This window comes from Rhipicephalus microplus, chromosome X (genome assembly GCF_043290135.1).
Source record: "Rhipicephalus microplus isolate Deutch F79 chromosome X, USDA_Rmic, whole genome shotgun sequence".
Taxonomy (NCBI): domain Eukaryota; kingdom Metazoa; phylum Arthropoda; class Arachnida; order Ixodida; family Ixodidae; genus Rhipicephalus; species Rhipicephalus microplus.
The window spans coordinates 344,963,521-344,982,160 of NC_134710.1; the positions used below are offsets into that span (position 1 = coordinate 344,963,521).

An 18,640-nucleotide genomic window follows, 5' to 3' on the forward strand; every position below is an offset into this window, starting at 1 on the left:
ATATTTGAGCGCTTTATGGAAACAGCTTTCATGCTACTTAAAAAAAGGTGTTAGCCTCCCTGCCTCTTCTGGGATTTCTTTTTCTTTTCCGCAAATAATACAAGACGAACAGTAGGCTGCGTGGTAATATTGTCATCTCACTGAATGCTTGAACGGTTGCCTTTCAAAACGCATGTTTATGATGATGCTTCTATGGCTTTGTAATGCAAAAAGGAGGCTGATTTTTTCGCTGTCAAAGCAAGGTTGTTTCACACCCTTTTCGGTGAGCCAACAGTTAACTTTCGTTACTTTCAGCCTAAATTTCAGGCCGACCTGGAGTGTTTATATAAAAGAGCCAGTGGCTGGAAACTATTACCCTGTCAACAGCAGGATCTTCATAAGAGTAAGTTCATGGGTAATTACTAAAGGTGTGACAAAATGAATTTGTACTAATGACCCCATGCATATGCATGACACTTTGTCGAGGGCCATAAACACATTTGATTGCTAAAGATCTCCTTAGTTAGGGCGAGTCGAAGTGGGCTCAACAGCGGAGGCTTTTGGTCTAGTTAGTCATGTGATATAGCATTGCTCTGACGCGGGAATAGATAAAAAGAAAAAGCCATAAACGTCCACATATTCTGGCCTTTCTGTGTCTGCATGGCATAAGCGCTGCACCTACAGAATGTGCTCTATGCACACATACACAACAAACGTAAAATTTTATGTTATCATTGTCAAAACAAACATGAGTATTCTCACGTAGTGATCAATCGTACTCCTTAGATATTTTTTGTACTTGTTGGTGTAAATTGTTATACTGATATATGCTCTTCACTTGTATACGTATTACAAATTTACAAGAAATTCCTGCAGGCATGTTCTCACCTAATTGAAATTCTCATCTAGGTTGACAAACTAGTGCCTTTGCAAGCACTTCTGTGGTTTTAGAACTTTCCAATGCATACTGGCCATGAGTCCTTGCATAATATTGCAGGTTTGTAGATGAAGCTTAGCTGATGACTTAAAGATGGCAAAGAAAGAACGGGGTCTATGCACAGTTACTAGAATCTCCTTAATCTATAATTGCTTGTGCGAGCTGATCCCCATTCTATTTTGTCGCTGGATACACAGTAAGACGTCATGAATTCGAACTTCGTTATTTAGAAGTTCCACTTATTCGAAGCATTTCAGAGGTCCCGTCGTTCGCGATGTAAGTTTGAGTGGATAATGTGAAGGGGTGGTCAGCATCAGCCCGGTAAATTCCAAAACTTTGGGTGCAGTGTACGAATTCCCGATCCCAAATTCGCCGCAAAACCGTGAAAACGACAACCCTTAAGAACCACTAGGCAATGTACTGTAGCAATACTACTGAACGGAAGCTGAAGTATCGCAGTCTCGATACTGCCAGCACGAAAATTAAACTGTGAAAAAAAAACCGCTCTCGTGACCAACTGAAAAGTGCGCCTCCGGAAACCCAGACGTGTTTTACTGCAATACAGGAGTGACGCGCGGGCAGCATATTGCATGTTTCTCTCAACACCAGCGCGTCACGATTTGCCCATTCTTTCTGGGAATATAAATAAGATCCATTATTGAAGGACAGTCTGGCAGAATTCGCGATGTATGCAAAACTTTGAGGGCTGGTTACTCCAGCAGTTTGCGCATTTGCACTGCTGGCAGAGATCTTTCCTGCTACGCCTACTTCTGAAACTTCAATATAATGTTTACCAGCCAAAATAGTGCGAGTTTCGTCACTCTCAATATTTTACTGAAAGGAATGGGCTAATAGCCGCGTCATGATGTACTGATCTACCCCACCGTGGTGGTCTAGTGGCTAATGTACTCGGCTGCGGACCGAATCCCGGCTGCGGCAGCTGCATTTTCAACGGAGACGAAAATGCTGTAGGCCCGTGTGCTCAGGCTCAGGTGCACGTCGGGTGGTCGAAATTTGTGGAGCCCTCCACTACGGCGTCTCTCATAATTTAATGGTGGCTTTGTGACTTTCAACTCCACATATCAATCAATGAATGATGCACTGATCCATCGAGGAGCAGGTGACACGCTGCCCACGTGTCAGTACTGTATTGCAATGAAGACGTCTTATCTTTTGCAGGTGCGCATTTAAGTTGATTACGACGTCTTCTTTTAAATATGCAGAGAATTTATTAGTCGCACGATCTCGCGCTTCGACGTCGGCGGTGGCGCCATCCACACCCTTACTCTGCAAGCTTGCGTCTCGTGCCGGCGCAGGAAGACACCCGCAAAACTGCCGCTCCCCTCCCTTTCTCGCTCACCTCGCAAGGCCGACGCAGGCAGTGTCTGCTATTAAAAAAAAAGAGTGCTTGCGCTAGACAACCGTTGACTGGCCACCTCGTATATGTAGGCACTGAATCGCGCGTTAGTAATTCAGTCAAGGGCGTTTTTACTTGGCTTTCACTCGATGTTGAAGGCAATGCTGCTCCTTCATTCAATAAATAAGAATGATAAAAGTGAAATAACAATCAAACATTCCCAAACAATACCCAATTACACAACATTCACGTGATACCTCTACTACTCTGCGATACAATTATTCGTGGTCCCCCCATGGGAAGATGCAGGCAGCATTTTCGAATTTAACGTGCTTCCTTTCGGTCTGTGCTCTGCTCCCGGGACTTCTTTTTTTTTCCTTTTTTTTGGCAATTGTAGTAGCGAGTCTCAGTGTTCCTCCATGTTTGTGGCAAACCTGTGACCTTGTAATACTGGAAAATGTAACCCATGGAGCCGTAAACTAGCCAGCACAACAAAGGACCAGCCCTGTTTATACTTTGAATAATTTTAGGTTTTTTGCATCCAACTTTTTGTATGTTCCGTTAATTCAAAAATCAGCCTGATTCACAGATTTCTCATGGTCCCAGTGACATCGAATCAACAAGGTTTTACTGTTTTGTAAGCAGAAGTGTTGAGTAAACGATGAATATCATTTACGAAAAAAAGAAAAGCCAGAAGAAGCTTTCCAAATTTTAATGAATCTCCGGGGTATATGATAAATGTAACAAAGTACATACACACTGAAAAGTACCAGAATAGTAAGGACACGGGTCTCATGGTCGTTTTACCTGTCTTTCTTATTCACATTTGTACTGGAAATGCATTCCAAGCAGTGCAGCTAAGAAGCTTAAAGGATTCAGCCACAGAAGTGTTGCATCGTAAGCTTAAGTGAAATCACAGTAATGTCCGTATTCTATGCCCTGGAACTTTGCTTTCGATTTCAGCCTAGTGAAGCATTGCGATGGTCATATTGTTAGGATGTAACTGAATCGAATTACATTGACACTTGCATGATGTTATGTGGATATTATTTTCTTGATCACTGAGTGCAATATCAAAGCCCAAAGTTTTTGTTGTTAGAAGGCGACGAAGGCTCTGTTGAAATTCCTACGCGACACCGACTTGAACAAGCGACTGTAACAGCAATGTCACACACCGCGAAACACAAGACTGGACTATGACTGAGTGTGCGCGCGTGTGCTGCCGAATGTGCTGTTTCTATCTTCCCTCTCCGCTCTCTTTTATCTCCCCCATCCCTCTCCCATGCGCAGGGTAGCAAACCGGCTGCCTATAGGCTGGTTAACCTCCTTGCCTTTCTTTTCCCTCTATTTTCCTTCCTTCCTTCCTTCCTTTCAAGTAGTTTGCCAATGAGCTCTTGTTGTCGTTTTTGACTCTGAAGCAGTTTATTTATGAGACTTTGTTGGCTTTGCAGTTGGCTGTGCTGATTCTGGAGCTTTTCTTGCTGGTTTTCAGTCTATCTTCGAGACCCTGTATGGATGAGGTGTCCGACTTCGAGGAGGTTAAGCTGCTGCGGTCATTAGATCCACTTGCCATGGCAGCGTAGCTCGCACGTTTAACGGAACGCGAGCGCGTGCGAGAGCGGGAGCGCGAACTGGAACGCAGTATTGATTTGGATCTACTGCGCGCAGAGACGGAACGCGCGCGAGAGTGGGAGCGCGAACTTGAACGCAATTTTGACTTGGAACTCCTGCGCGTGGAGACGCGGCCTTCATTGTTACTGTTAGAGGTAGCGGCCGATATGCTAACCTCAGGGAACTCTTCTCCGCTGGCGTTCCAGTTGTTGTCTATTTCTTGAAGCCTGTTGAGGCGCTGTTGTCTTACGTTGAAGGGTGGTGGACTTGGCTTTAGTCTCCTTTTGCATTCTTTACTTGCTGTTTCGTGTCCTTCCCCGCAGATCTTGCAGATGGGTGCGCATTCATGTCCCTGCGTTTGTCCGGTTTGCCACATTTATAGCAGAAATCCGGGATAGGTTTCGGACAGACGTCCTGGTGGTGACCCGTATTGCCACAAGCTCGGCAATACTGCGCTGATTTACGATATGGTCTGCAGTGGAAGTCTACGCTCTGGAAAATTATGTAGTAGGGAACGTGCGGTCCTTCAAAGAAGACGACTGCCGCGGTCGATTGGCCTAGCATTCGGGCGTGAAGAACTGTGTATCTTGCCGGTGCGCGAATTCCAGCCATGAGTTCTGTGGTGCTCGTACCGGGTATCAAGCCACTGATGACGCCTCTGGAGACATCGTCCGGTGTTCTGATGTTGCCGTTCACAGTGTAAAAATTTCCTCCAAGCTGTATTTTCTGGATGCTTACCAGCTTCTTGGCGTCTTCTTTGGCGGCGGTGCTTGCGATGATTAGGTTTTTCATTCTCTGGACTTGTACGCGTATTTTGTCGTTAAAGTCTTGCTGTGATAGTCCACTCACTCTGCCGATGGCATGCGTGACAGCGACGGTGTTCCATTTGGCGAGGTCAAGACCTGCTTGCGGGCGGTAGACGATCTTGAAGTCATCGAGCGGCAGAGGTGGCATCTTGGGCCTGCGTTGTTGCTGCGTTGGTGATGACTTTAGCGTCTGCTCATTGATAGGTGGCTGCTCTGTGGGTTGGTTGGCCGGTGACCTTGGATTGGCGACAGCCTTCTTGTCTTTCTTATTTCTCGTGATCCAAGTGCTTTCCGTTGCAATTGTTCTGCCACTGCCAGCGTCATAGGTCCACGAGTTTTCTGTTGTTTTGTTTGCCTCCACTGGGTCAGTTTGCATTGTATTTTCTTCGTCTTGCTGGTTTTTTTGCATTTCGCTTGCTGCGGCTGCGTCTCTGCTCATTCTAAGCTTTTCGCAACGGCGAGCGCGAGCGCTCGCGCCGTGCCGTCAGGAACGCCTGAGCGCGTTGTGCACGCGCCGCGCGGCTTTGCTCAGGAACGAACTTGGCGTTAGGCTTAATAAACTGGACGCGCGCTTGTCGGGAATTAAGTCTTATATCTTGAGACAGGATGCACTCACCCAAAAGAAGCTGGTGTCCGCCGATTCCTCGTGTCTTGGCGGCTGAGGTTGCGAAACTCTTGGGTTCGTCACTGGCCTTGTTTCGGTTTAAAAAGCACGAAAAGCAGGAGCCCATGCGAGACGCGTCTGGTCTATACGGCCCCCTAGCAGTGGATCACCTGTTGGACATCTATAATAAAAATTGGCAAGAATAAAAAGTTCCGGAAAGTTGGAATATATCAAAAGTAGCACTGTTGCTAAAGCCAAGGAAGAGCCCTATGCAGTTGGACTTGTTTAGGCCGGTTAGTTTGACAAGTTGTTTTTCAAAAGTGATAGAAAGAATGATCAATGAACGAATTTTATGGTGGCAAGACATGAAAAAACTAGTACAATAAAGCATAGCCAGCTTCAGAAGAGGTAGATGCACAATGAACTGCATTCTGGATTTGGTCACAGATGTGGAACACCAACGAACGCAAGGAAACATCATTGTCGCTCTATTCCTTGATGTCCACCGAGCATACGACACAGTGAGTCACGTTCACGTTCTGGAAGGCCTGGCCTTACAGGGATTCAAGGGCAGGATACTGCGTTGGATCGCTGACTTCCTGAATCAGCGCAAAATTTTTGTAGTTACGCTGGAGGGCCCAACGTCAGAACATGTCGTCAAGCAAGGAGTGCCGCAGGGCAGCGTGCTAAGCCCTACTCTCTTTAATGCAGTCATGGCACAGCCCCCGTATAATCATCCACCTAACATCAGATGTTCCGTATATGCTGATGATATAAGTATATGGACATCTGGTTCATCGTTTTTGGATGTACAACAAACTCTACAAGAAGGATTGGATTATGTATACCGTTTTCTAAAAAAAAGAGGTGTGGCACTGAGTCTGGCTAAAACAGCCATACTTCCGTTTACATTAAAAAGACCTGGAAATTTCCAGATTATTCTGCAAAATCAGCCTATTTAAATGGTTAAAACTCATAAATTCTTCGAAGTAATTTTAGACCGGAGACTAACATGGTTGCCTCATGTCCAGTCCCTTGAACAAAAAGTGAATCAGGCCATTCGAATCCTCCGGCATCTACGCGGGGCGAAATGGGGTGGTACTACAGAGTCGTTATTAGCCCTACATGTTGCCTAGATACGCCCCATCGTAACTTACTCACTGCCTCTGCTTCACGGACTTCCAGCCTCCATCGAAAGGAGACTTCACTTGTCATTGGCAAGGAGCTGGAGGGTATGTCTGGGTTTACCGCGGTCAACTTCCAGTGCTTTAGTGTATGCGGAGGCTCGAGAGCCACCTTTGGCAGTACTCCAAACTAAAGAAACATCTCGAAATTTATTTAGAATTTTCACGCAACATGAAAGTAATTTTTTATCTGGTGCACTAACACAAAGGACGGCAACGAGACTACAGGATATATATCATCATTTCAAGCAGTGGTACCAGAATTTAAACAATGGAAACCTTCGAAACCACCTTGGATGCTGCCACTTCTCAACGTTGTCCGTGAAATAGACGGCATAGAGAAGAAAGCAGACATGGCACCTTTAGTAGCGGCACAGTTGGTACTTCATAAGTTTCATGTAATGCATAATGAAAAAACGAAGATATATACAGACGGATCATGCACTGAAGAAGCGTGAGCCTGTGCGGTCTTTATACCAGAAATTCAGAAAAAGAAGATGTACAAATTATCGCACAAATCTTCATCGACGACAGCAGAATTGGTGGCTATCTTTGAAGCAGTTAGGCTTATCTGCGATAATCCTGTGCCACGGAAATGGGTGATATGCACTGATAGCAAACCTGCTCTTCAGCTAATCAGAAATGTGAGATCACCTTACAAAAATTATGAAATAGCACAATGTATTGCAGAAACTGTGGAATATGCCTCATCGCAGGGTAACAACATCGTATTCCAATGGATACCCAGCCATATTGGAATAAAGGGAAATGAAGAGGCTGATAGCCTCGCGAAGAAAGCATTGAAGGAAGGACGGGATTGCGCAATCCCTATGTCTTGGGCGGATATTCGACATTTTATATCGCAAGGAGCTAACCATTGTTCGATGGAGAAGTGGTTTGAGAGCCCTAAATCAAAGGAAACGGTACTTTATGAAGTTGATCCACACAGAAAATTTTCTATAGCTACAGACCTCCCCCGACACCTAGAGACATAAATCCACCGTCTTCGATTGGAAGTAGCATACACAAACAGCTTCCTGCACAAGATACATTGATACAACTCACCGGAATGCCATTGTGGTCATGCAGAAAAAAATGTTCGCCATATTCTTTTGGAGTGCGTTAAATACGCGAATGAAAGAGAAAAATTAAAGAACAAATTAGCAAGTTTGGACAGACGGCCCCTCACAATAAAGAAACTACTTGGATCATGGCCTGAGATGCATCTCCAGAAAAAGGCAATAATCTTCCTGACAGACTTTTTAGTGGAGACCGGACTGGACAAGCGCCTATGACAGACAGCCAGAGATGGGTGTATATAAAATGTGGTCGTGTATATACTGACCGTAGAATAGTAAGGTGTGCGTGTAAATAGTTTTTAACTGTGTGAACTGCGCGAATAAAACTGTGTATTGGCATAATATTTTACTGGTTTCAGTGTGCTATTATGTTTTTTTTTCTTTTTCCGTATTGTTAAATTTTGGGTACCGTTCTGTATTATTATTTTACTTTTCGCTGCAGAACTTTGTGATATGGAATAGCCGAGGCAATAGGCACCTCAACCTCTCCAGAGCAAAACAGTTAAAACAGAACAGAACAGAAACAAATTAGCATGCAAATTAGATTTATGATATTCAAAATGTTAAGGATGTTATAATTGAACGAACAGATATGATGAGGACTGCGTTGGTACATGGGGAGTGTGTTCATGTTTACAATTCTTGTTTGTTCTATTTAAGCTGCGAAATTCTCTCTGTGTGTGTGTCTTTTTTCTCTCATCTTTCCTAGGACCCCCATCGGGACCTTCAGTTCACCGTGCTCACTGATCGCTCTCAGGGAGGCAGCAGCCTGCGAAATGGCTCCATAGAATTGATGGTAAGTGCTGACGTTTTTGCAAACGGTGGACGATGCGGAACTGTGCTCGATTTTTCGATAGTGTGGAGGGGTGACAAAAATAAAAAAGCTTATATGTCTGCTCGTTTCTCTCTTTTTGTCAGCTTTATGCGTCTTGACACAGTGACAAAAGAGAGGGAGAACGATGAAGAGATAGGATAGCGGCACAGAGATTGAGACAGATACAGAGTTTATTAACGGTGTATTCGGTTGGCTGCTCTGGTTCTCTCACTCGGAGTCACCAGATGCAGAGGGAGCTCGAAATTGGAGCGTGAGAGGCAGCATACCAACCAAATTTATCCGCAATCTCAGAACGCCCAGAGCAGCCTGCCTGTAGCGCCATCGTGCAGCGAGCTCGGAAAGCTGCCAGGTAAACAGTGCTGCACCTGCGCCGCGTCAACAAATAGTGCCGATCAGTTCAGTAGATATCCCTGACATGTTTGACTGTTCCTATATTATTTCTTTTGCCCTCTCTATCGTGTCTGAATGTAGCAAAAGCCTTCTGAACTCAGTACAGAAATCTTGTGATCGTACTCATCCCAGCTGCAATCACCAAGGCAAATCACGGGGCTGTCTGCAAGCTGCAGTAACGACAGCATTGACATTTCCACCGCCTTTGGCAGCCGCCTCGTTAATCGTCATTGTGCATTTATGGCTTTGTAGATGTAAATTTGCCCCACACATGCTCGAAAACGCCACAAACTACTCACATGTACGAAGTACTACGCGCCCGGCAATGTCCCCTTTCAAAATGCACGCTCGCGCTCCCCACTTGGTTCACCTACTGGCAGCCCCTTGATTGGCAGGCTTGTGTCATGTGATCCATTCTCCCGGTCAGATCGTGCCTCGCTCTCGCTTCTAAGTGAGAGCAGTTGGGAGCGCTCTGAAAGAACCGGCCGAAAGTAGTTCGAGCGCTCGAATTCTACCAACTGAAGGTGCAGCCACTTTTCAGAGCCCTCCAGAGCGCTCGAAAACGCCCAACCGAATACCCCATAAAAGAAGGCAGATGGTTCAGCTTCTGTGCGTTCATGTTACGACACGTAACATGTTGCAACTGTATGTGCTTTCTCGAAATATTCATGGCTTCAATTTAATGTATCCGATTGAGTACATGATTGACTGACATTGAGTGCCTTCAATGCGAACTTTGCAGGAAACTTTACCTCGGTGTTCCGCCACCTCATTCAGGAGCACTTTTCTTTGTGGTGGCGTATTTTGTTTGTGCGCACTTTCAGGCTTAATTTGCGGTTGAAGTTAAAAAGCAATAGAAACACCTGAACTCGCTCTAACATCACTTTTCTCATTCCACTAATTACGGCCCGCTAGTTGACAGTGTGTCTGACCAATTACTTAGATCAATACTGTGAATCTAGGCTAGCGAGTGTGAAAAGGACCCCTACTCTCAAAAGTTTCCGTATTTGAATGCCATTTACTAATGCCTTTAGCACGGTGGTTGTTGTGAATTATTCGCCATCACGAATTAGTTCGAGCTAAGTTTGAATGCACCAGAACTACTTTAAGCAGGGGACGTTGAGTGGGCCGTATGAAACGTAAAATCAATTTCTGTCTCATGGAAGTTTGTTGTCTGTAGGTTCACCGGCGGCTGCTGTATGACGACGCATTTGGCGTTGAAGAGGCCCTCAACGAGACGTACTATGATGATCGGGGTGTGGTGGTGCGTGGGACGCACCGGGTCACCCTAAGCTCCGTGAACGAAGCAGCGAAAATTCACCGACCTCTGGCCCAGGCTATCTATTCGGCTCCTACTCTCCACTTTTCGAGTGTACGCCGCAAACCCTACAAGTACAAGTACAAAACCAATGTAAGTGGAGCAGCATGACCACAGAAATGCTAGCTACATGCTTTATGTATTTAAAAGCGTATATATTTTGGACACTGTTTGACATTATAGAACATCGTTGTTTGTTCTCTTAGTGAGCATGCTGGGGAAGAGTAGATGTAGTTCTTGAAAAGGTGACCTTTGCAACAGTTTGTTGCCCTACAGGTCTCTTCTTTTTTTCTTTTAAACACCTTGCAGGAATGCAAGCAGCTGCCTCAATGTAGCGCATTTGTATTGTGAGCACATTGGTGTAAAGTGAAGCTTTCTATGTCTCACTTATTCACCCGTGAGCACCAAAAACGCACTGCAGAGAAGCCAAATTACAATGTGAATCTATTGGTGCATCTTCACACGCAGGACTATAGCGCTGAGCATACGTGTCGTAGCTTACAGTTTACACTTGGCATTCATGGTTTGCAGTTTACAGTGTGCATTTGTGGTTCTACTAATAATAGCAGTAACTCCAATGCCAAGATACCCAGGCAAGCTGTACATATCCGCATGCCCGGCCATGGTGGTCTAGTGGCTAAGGTACTCGGTTGCTGACCCGCAGGTCGCGGGATTGATTGATGAAAAAATTACCAGCTGCTCACAGCTGGTAATTTTTTTCATCCACTTTTCTTTCTTCTTTCTTCTTATTTACATTCCATTGGTTCTAATAACTTCCCCTGTACATTCCTTGGCATTACTGTCTGTTATATCTCATATATATATATATATATATATATATATATATATATATATATATACTTAAGGGCTCGTTTTTTGTGCTTGACTGAGATCTAGCAGACAATAATGCCATTGAAAATATAGAGGAAGTGCTTAAACTAAATTGTCGTGTAGTGCCAAGAAAGAAAAGTGCGTGAAAAAATAACTTGCCATGGGCAGGAGCCGAACCTGCAACCTTCAAGGTTCGTTTTCTGCCCACGGCAAGTTATCTTTTTACCCACTTTTCTTTCTTGACACATTTCTTTCTTATTCATTCAGATAGTTGAAAATGATGGATGTAAATTTCAAATGAAATCTGCAAATGGTGATTTAAATGTAATTTATGGACACAATATCGAATCATCTCCTACGTGTACACCCACGATTCTCATTCGGTAAGGACAGTATGACAAGGTGAAGCATTCACAGGAAGAAATAACAAACACTTTTTGTTTAAATAATATAACACGCATATCGTGTTTTATACCTAAGCTCGCTCTCAAGCCACCTGTTACGGGCTTTTCATTGCGTCCGCAATCTTTTCTAGGTTGAAAAACCTAATGCTGGCCACTCATGTCAGAACCGTTATTTTACTAACACATCTCGTAAATATCTTATTGGGCTATATTTATAATTAAGAAATTTAACACTACCTACCTAGAGATGCAAAAATATGCCATTTGCTCATTCATTTGCTGGTGTTATTGGGTCGTGTTAACTCGCGTATCTGTCTCCTTTACCAAGTTTAATAACACGTCGAGTGGTTTCTGAGTGCTTTTTCAAAAGAGCTGTTCTTCATTTTGTATACTTTAAAGGCAAATGGCCACTTTACAACAATATATAAGGTACTGCATGCTTAAATGACATATTACACCGATAAAATTTAAATGCTTAACTCAAGCACTGGGAAACGACAGAGTTTGCACACCTTTTGCTTGGAAGTTCCTGCTCTTTTCACATGTATAGCGCTGAATGCTTTGTATGTCCATGGCATTAAATGTGTCCCATGTTTGTAGGTACAACTCGAGTTTTGTGCACGAGTGAGCGGAAGCAGAAACCTAAAATTTCTACTCCCTTAGTTACTCGCGATATTGCCCCATAGTATTCTCTGTGCCCAGGAATTTTTTCGGGGCGATGTTTTTCTGTAGAACAACTAACTTGGGCAACTGGTGGTCGATGTGAAGGCGTGTAAATACTTTAGTATCACCCAAAAAGTTAAAACATTTTAAAAGATTTCTGGGAAGGAGGGGTTAGAACACCCTCAACACCCTCTAGTAACCACCCTCTATGTTTCATTGTGAAAGTTAGGCGAAAAGACTTTACTGAATGATAAATATGGCTTAAGTTCAGGAAAAAGGGACTTAAAGAGGACAGTGTTTTTGAACATGGGGCGTCAGCGAGTCATTGTTTCGAAAAATGGTCTTGTTTTATTCAAAGCATCAACTGAAAGATGCTCTTTTTTTATTGACATGATGTGAAAGCACAGGACCGGATTGACTGGCTGAACATGGGAGAGGCATTTGCCCTTCAGTGGCGTAGTCCGGCTGATAATTGTAGTGATGATGATGATGATGATATATTAAGAGATGTTAACGCCTCGAGTCAATATTGAACTTGCAACCCAAAGGAGGAGAATTAGAGAGCACAGTACATCGAAATGAAGGAAAGAAGTGTAAAATTAAGGGCTCATTTTTTGTTGGACACAATATTAATGAAAACTAACAAAAAATTATGCCCAGGAAAGCATAGGGGATGTTATCGGAAGCAATTGTAATGTAGTTGTCAAGAAAAAGAAGTAGACGAAAAGATAACTTGCCGTGGGCACGGACCAAACCTGCGATCTTCGAATAACTCTTCCGATGCTCTGCCAACTTAGCTACCACAGTCGCTATTCCTTGGTCATCTTTATAGGATATGTATGTGCATTTTAAACGTGGGAGCGGCAGTCAGCGCCACCTGTTGCCATTGCGGCGAGTGTGGGACATTCATTTTCGCCTGTTGAAGTCACGTAGCACGTGATCTTATTACGAGCTGGCAGCTGACCAATAATCCTTCACGTACCACCTGAAGGCATTAAGTCTACCAGAACGAGACCCTCGCTATGAATTCAAAAAAGAAGGGTAAATTTAAGGGCTCGTTTTTATCTGTTAGACACAATTTTATTGAGTACTGACAGACACTTATGCCAATAAAAGTATAAGGGATAATTGTCAGTCAGTTCTCATTAACAATGAAAGCAAAACATGCGAGCACACATATGTAAAAACTTACTATTGAAGGAGGCAAAACTGCTTGTTGAAATGTTGGCTCCAGCGACAGTCGGTGTTCATGAGTGGCCATCGTTGCTGAACATTACTGAACATGCATTGACGCTCATGGCTCTACAGTACTAAAAGCTGCCGTGTATTGGTTCTTCTACACACACTAATGCCTGTGCGCAGTGCACAGCTCTTGCGAAGCCACTGCCTCCCAACGTGCACTTGCTGACCCTTGAGAACTGGAATAAAGAGGACAAGGTCTTGATGCGACTGGAACACTTCTTCGAGCTTAAAGACCACGCGGGAGAGCTCTCTCTGCCGGTTCAGTTCAGCCTACAGGTGAGAAACACATCTGAAATCATTTTCACAGTCCACATGAGTAGAATCTGTAAGCTTGGTGTGTAGCAGCAGCTTGCAGATGCTAAGTTCGTTTATGTAACTCAACAGCCAGAGAGAACCACCAGTTTACAGCGGATATTTGCGATCGGTTGCTAGACGGTATCATTTAGATTGACGCAGCACTGGGGACACAATGGTCGAGCTCCAAGACGTTCACTAGGTTCTCCAAAAAGGGACTAGGGTGGGCTTTTTATTTTTAGTTCAATCAATTAGTCAGTCAGTCAATCAATCAATCAACCAATCAAATCCTTATTTCCAACATTTTGTTATAATTTGTTGGGGGTCTTTTTGAAGGGAAAAAGCTGTTGAAACCAGCTTTTCTTACATTGTCTAATTTGTTTCTGATTTTGTATAATTAAACAGGTTAATAGACTCTCATTGTTAAGGCAATTTGTCTTGTTGGCAGTCGGCATGATGGATTTATGCTATCAATTTTATTTGCATCAATTGCAAATCGGTTTGCTGGAAAGTTGCGTGGCATATGGCGACAGTTCTCTCACAATTTAAGAAGTTGGTATGCACAAGGAGAACATTAAAGTGTGCGTACTGAAAAATACTGAGGAGGGAACATTGTATAATACAAACTCCACCTCCTCTGTGCACACAGAAATTGTTAAAATTGCATTGTTGGATGATCTACTTTTTCATTACTCGGGCCTTTTTAATATTTAGATATTTTTGAAGGGGTCTTGCAACACATTTTAAGCATGGTCAGAAACACGCGAGCCAAATATAAAAGTACAGCACACGGACTGGAATTCACAATTAACTCTGGAAGTCAGTTAAAAATTGCTTTTTCTTCTCTCGACAAACGACAATACAATCTCAGAAATCACTCATCACTGCCATTGTATCAGCTGTTGGCTGATTTGTGCATGAGAACATGACTCGCCCACACGTACACGTGCCATCACTCTGAAAAGTCACGTATTTGATAAAAGAAAAAAAAAGAGAAAATATGTTTAAGCTTGCGGGGCATGCATGATGCACTTTCTTTTCCTGAGCCATCCCTCGTTGCTTAACTTCGAGCGTTTTCGTTAGAACGAGAGAGCAGAGAATGCAATCGCAGCGTGTGACAAATCTTTGTAACTCGGCTTATACTGGATGCATTCTAAAAATGTTTTGATGGTGAATTTGTGAGGCAGTAATCTCTTTAGGTGAATTCATTTCATGGCTGTCTGAAAAAGTATTGCAGGGGCTCATCAACTTCCTTTCACTACGGTTATTTCACACCATATGTTCTACTAACATGAATATCATAATCGGTATGTATTTTAGTTCAGAATTATTTGTATGAGCAAATCCCAGCCAATCAATAGGACGGACTGTTATCAAGAACAGCCAACCATTGCCAATTAGCAAGTACAAAAAACTCAAACCAAAGATCTCTCTGAATACAGCCCTGCTCTTAAAGGGGCCCTGAAAATGTTTTTCAAGTAACCATAGAATTGATTCACTGCAAGAACTTATTGCCTTACGAATTCAACGACACAGAACTTTCAAGAATCTATTGAGTACATGTGGAGTTACAAAGATTTGTCACAATCTGCAAACGCATTCTCTGTTCTCTCGTCCAGATGAAAGTGCCGCAAGCTAAGCAAGGAGGGATGGCAGGAGCAAAAAAAAAATGCGTCACGCACGCCTCGTTATCTTGAGCACTGTTTTGTTTTTTCTTCAAATACGCAACTTTCTCAGTGTGATCACGCGTGCACAAGTCGTGGCCTCTCGCGGCGATTCCTCTAATGAACGAGCACGCCATGTACAAGTCACTGATAGATGGCCTTCTGCGAATGATATTTTAGTGTCTTTCGTCATTTGTCGAAAGAAGAGAAAGTCATTTTTAGCTGACCTAGGTAATAATTGTGAATTCTAGGCTGCGTGCTACGCTGTAATATTGAGCACGCGTGTTCTCAGGAGCCCCTACTACTGATTCACAGCATTTTCTGACCATGCTTAAAAAGTGTTGCATGGCCCCTTTAAGGTAACATCTTCCCGTTTTATGAAAATATATATTTTAGCATTTACTGCGAATGAAAAGTTCTCTTTGTTGCGAAACCCATTAAATTTTTTGTAACATTCTCATACGAAGCAGAGTCGTCGAAGTGAAGCATTTGCATAAGTACTTAGAATAAATAGATATAAGCTGTTGGGTTTTCAGAGCACGCATGGATGCAAAACTGTTTTTGTTCTCTGTTTTCATTTCAGGAGGCTTTCGTGCGGAACATAACAAGTGTTACTGAGATGAACTTGGCTGCCACAAAAACAAGAGAAGAGACCGTGCGTCTCGAATTCAAGCCCACCTGGACCCACATAACCAAACGCGACTTGCCAGGTATGTGAAATGAATGTCTAAACAGCGTTTATTGCATGTGCGTTCACATTTTTTTTAATCACGAAAGTGTTTTATGCTGGGGTCCACCGGGACTTTAGTGACACGTAGAAAAAATACACATGATCAGAAGACAAAGAAAAAAACACTCCAATTATAGGAATCGAACCCAGGAGCCTTCAGTCAGTGACAGCAGATGCCAAGCACGCTATCTACTACGCTACAATCATATAATTTGTAGGCTTTTTGCAATATTCCTTGCGTGCACATGTTATGTCGTAGACATTTAGAAGAAAATGAAGAAATTCACGCCAAGGTTGAATGGCATGGCATTGTCATTAGTTTCAATGCAGTCAAGATGCTGTCATTCCTGTGGAATCATGTTTGTACGTGTGAGCCTGTCAGCGCTTCACTCGTGCAGTTATGGACATCTACAGCAATACAGTCGACTCTCATTAATTTCAACTCAATGGGGCCACTAGATTTGAAACTCAAAGGGGCCGCTATTTGAATAATCAGAAGTTCTCATATATGCGACCCTGTTTAACGTGACAGCACAAATTATGATTAGACATCTGTGGTATTCACACTTTTAAGAATTTCTAGATCTTAAAGAGGCCCTGCGACACTTTTGGCAAAGCCTTAGTTTGCACCGGAACGCGTATAGCGATGATTACTGAAACGAATGCAACAAAAATATGGAAATTGGCGCACGGAAAGTGAAGTTATGAGCCCTTAAAGTTCAGAAGTGGAGCAGACGACGACGAGAAACGTTTTCTTTCGCATTTCACTCGCCTGCTCACGTCAAAGACCGCTTCCAATCACACGTGTTTCATGAAAACCTTCCGGAAATGTCACCTCATTGTGGCCTTTACACAATACCTCGCTACCGCTCTTTGTGACGGCGTTGTTGGCATTGTTACTACGAACCACGTGCGTCGGGTAGCAGACGCTCCCACAGTCACACTGTGTAAGATACGCACATACACTTTGGACGGGGTCACTTCTGGGCTTGCATGCAAGCGCATTCTACGACGACGCCGGCGCCAATCGCCTGTCGCATTTTCGGCTCACTAAAAACGCGGCATGCGTTCCCACTTATTGTCTCTGGCGTATAGTAGCCTCAATCGCAGGCTATAAGTGTTGTGTTCGTTGTTCTGACAATACATCATTTGGGAAAAGGAATTTCCTTCTTAATATATAAAAAAGGTTTTTGCTGTTTTAGCATTCACTCGTATGGCTTAGCTACCCCAATGCGAATACCGGACGCTATTTCTCGCGTCAAGCCAATCAAAAGTGAACAGTGTTTGTCGTCACATCACATGACACGACGTCACTTCCCATAACAAAAATAGCCGATGTGTGTCGCCATAGTCTGAAATCAAGGTAGTTTGCCTCGTGAAATAAAATAACAACAGGGTCGATTTCGGTGTTGCCATGTGCACAACGATATCGGCGCCTTCCACAGCACCAGAAGAACCGATGAAAAATACATGCTGAAATAGTGTCGCATTGCCCCTTTAACTATATTGAAACGGAAAGTGGTGCATGTAAGGTCAGTGAGTTCATTGACTAGTATATACTGCTGACCAGTACACCTTCTAAAAAAATTATGATTGGTCACCTGCTTCTGTGCCACATGTGCATTTAGCACAAAGCTCTAAATGCCATTCGGTGCAGTCCGTTGATTCGCGGAGTTGTCTGTTCATGTCAGAAATTTTTTTACTTCAGCAATGTGTTAGAAGGCCAGTGCGGTTGTCACAATTTCCACTTGTGGTTCTGGTTTCTCTTCACTTTCCCTGCTGTGTTGTGCTGGCAATACCTCTGCCACCAAGTCATCGAGTGTGTTCTCCCTGCACACGCACAGGTCATCAGTACCTGCATAACTGTTGAAGTCGGCAGCTATGTTGTGCGCTTTTAGAGCTGACAGCACTAGGCTTTCGTCGTCGTAGTCCTCAGTCTGCAGCCAGGTACGCCGAAGGCATGCTGGAAGCAGTTCCTTATATTTGTTGGTGTAACAGCATTGCATGCATCGGCGAGCATTCCAACCGACGAGAGGAGAGTGACACCGTAGGGCATGGAATCGTCCATACATATAAACATTCTCTGCAGCCATGTTTTCTGGTAATTAACCTTCAAGCATTTGATTACCCCTTGATCGAGGGGCTGGAGGACAGCTGTAGTGTTGGGAGAAAGAAATTCAAGGTGAATTGCTTCCAGGCCTTCCACGTTGCCATGAGTGGGGTAGTTATCAACAATGAGCAATCTTCCTTTTCGCTCGCTTGATTTGCCTATCCAGTTTCCGGACCCAACTCTAGAACACCGCTTGTGTCATCCAGGCTTGCGTGTTTCCGTCACAATTAGGAGTGTACGGACAACTTTAAAGCACCTCGGGACTTGCCCACAACAAACAGTTCTGGCTTGTGACTTCCATCCCTATTTGCGCAAACCATGACGGTTAGCCGTTCTTTGCTTAGCTTTCCGCCAGTGCAACGTTCGCCCTTCAGACACAAGGTCTGATCGGGCAGGCACTTAAAAAACAACCCCATTTTGTCTGCGTTGTATATATCAGCTGGGGAGTATTCAAACAGCAAGCTTTGAAGCTTAGTCTGCCACCAGTTAGAAAACACAGCTTCATCAATCTCTGCCGCTAGACCACTCACTGTTTTGAAGGAGAAATCGCGGTGTTCCTTTAACCGAGAAATTCAACCATCACTGCACTTAAAACCGTTATT

At 43.8% G+C, this 18,640-nt stretch overlaps 1 protein-coding gene across 3 annotated transcripts in view; it reads left to right on the plus strand.

The window, feature by feature from the left end:
- The window catches only part of LOC119161161 (lysosomal alpha-mannosidase), a 218,865-nt gene that overhangs the window by 186,550 nt on the left and 13,675 nt on the right, over positions 1 to 18,640 (plus strand). For all 3 annotated transcript variants that reach the window (XM_037413512.2, XM_075879813.1, XM_037413511.2), the window contains exons 21-25: positions 295 to 382; positions 8,267 to 8,353; positions 9,963 to 10,193; positions 13,361 to 13,516; positions 15,782 to 15,908. In XM_037413512.2, coding sequence (XP_037269409.2) covers positions 295 to 382; positions 8,267 to 8,353; positions 9,963 to 10,193; positions 13,361 to 13,516; positions 15,782 to 15,908 — 689 coding nt within the window. The remainder of the gene's footprint in view (positions 1 to 294; positions 383 to 8,266; positions 8,354 to 9,962; positions 10,194 to 13,360; positions 13,517 to 15,781; positions 15,909 to 18,640) is intronic.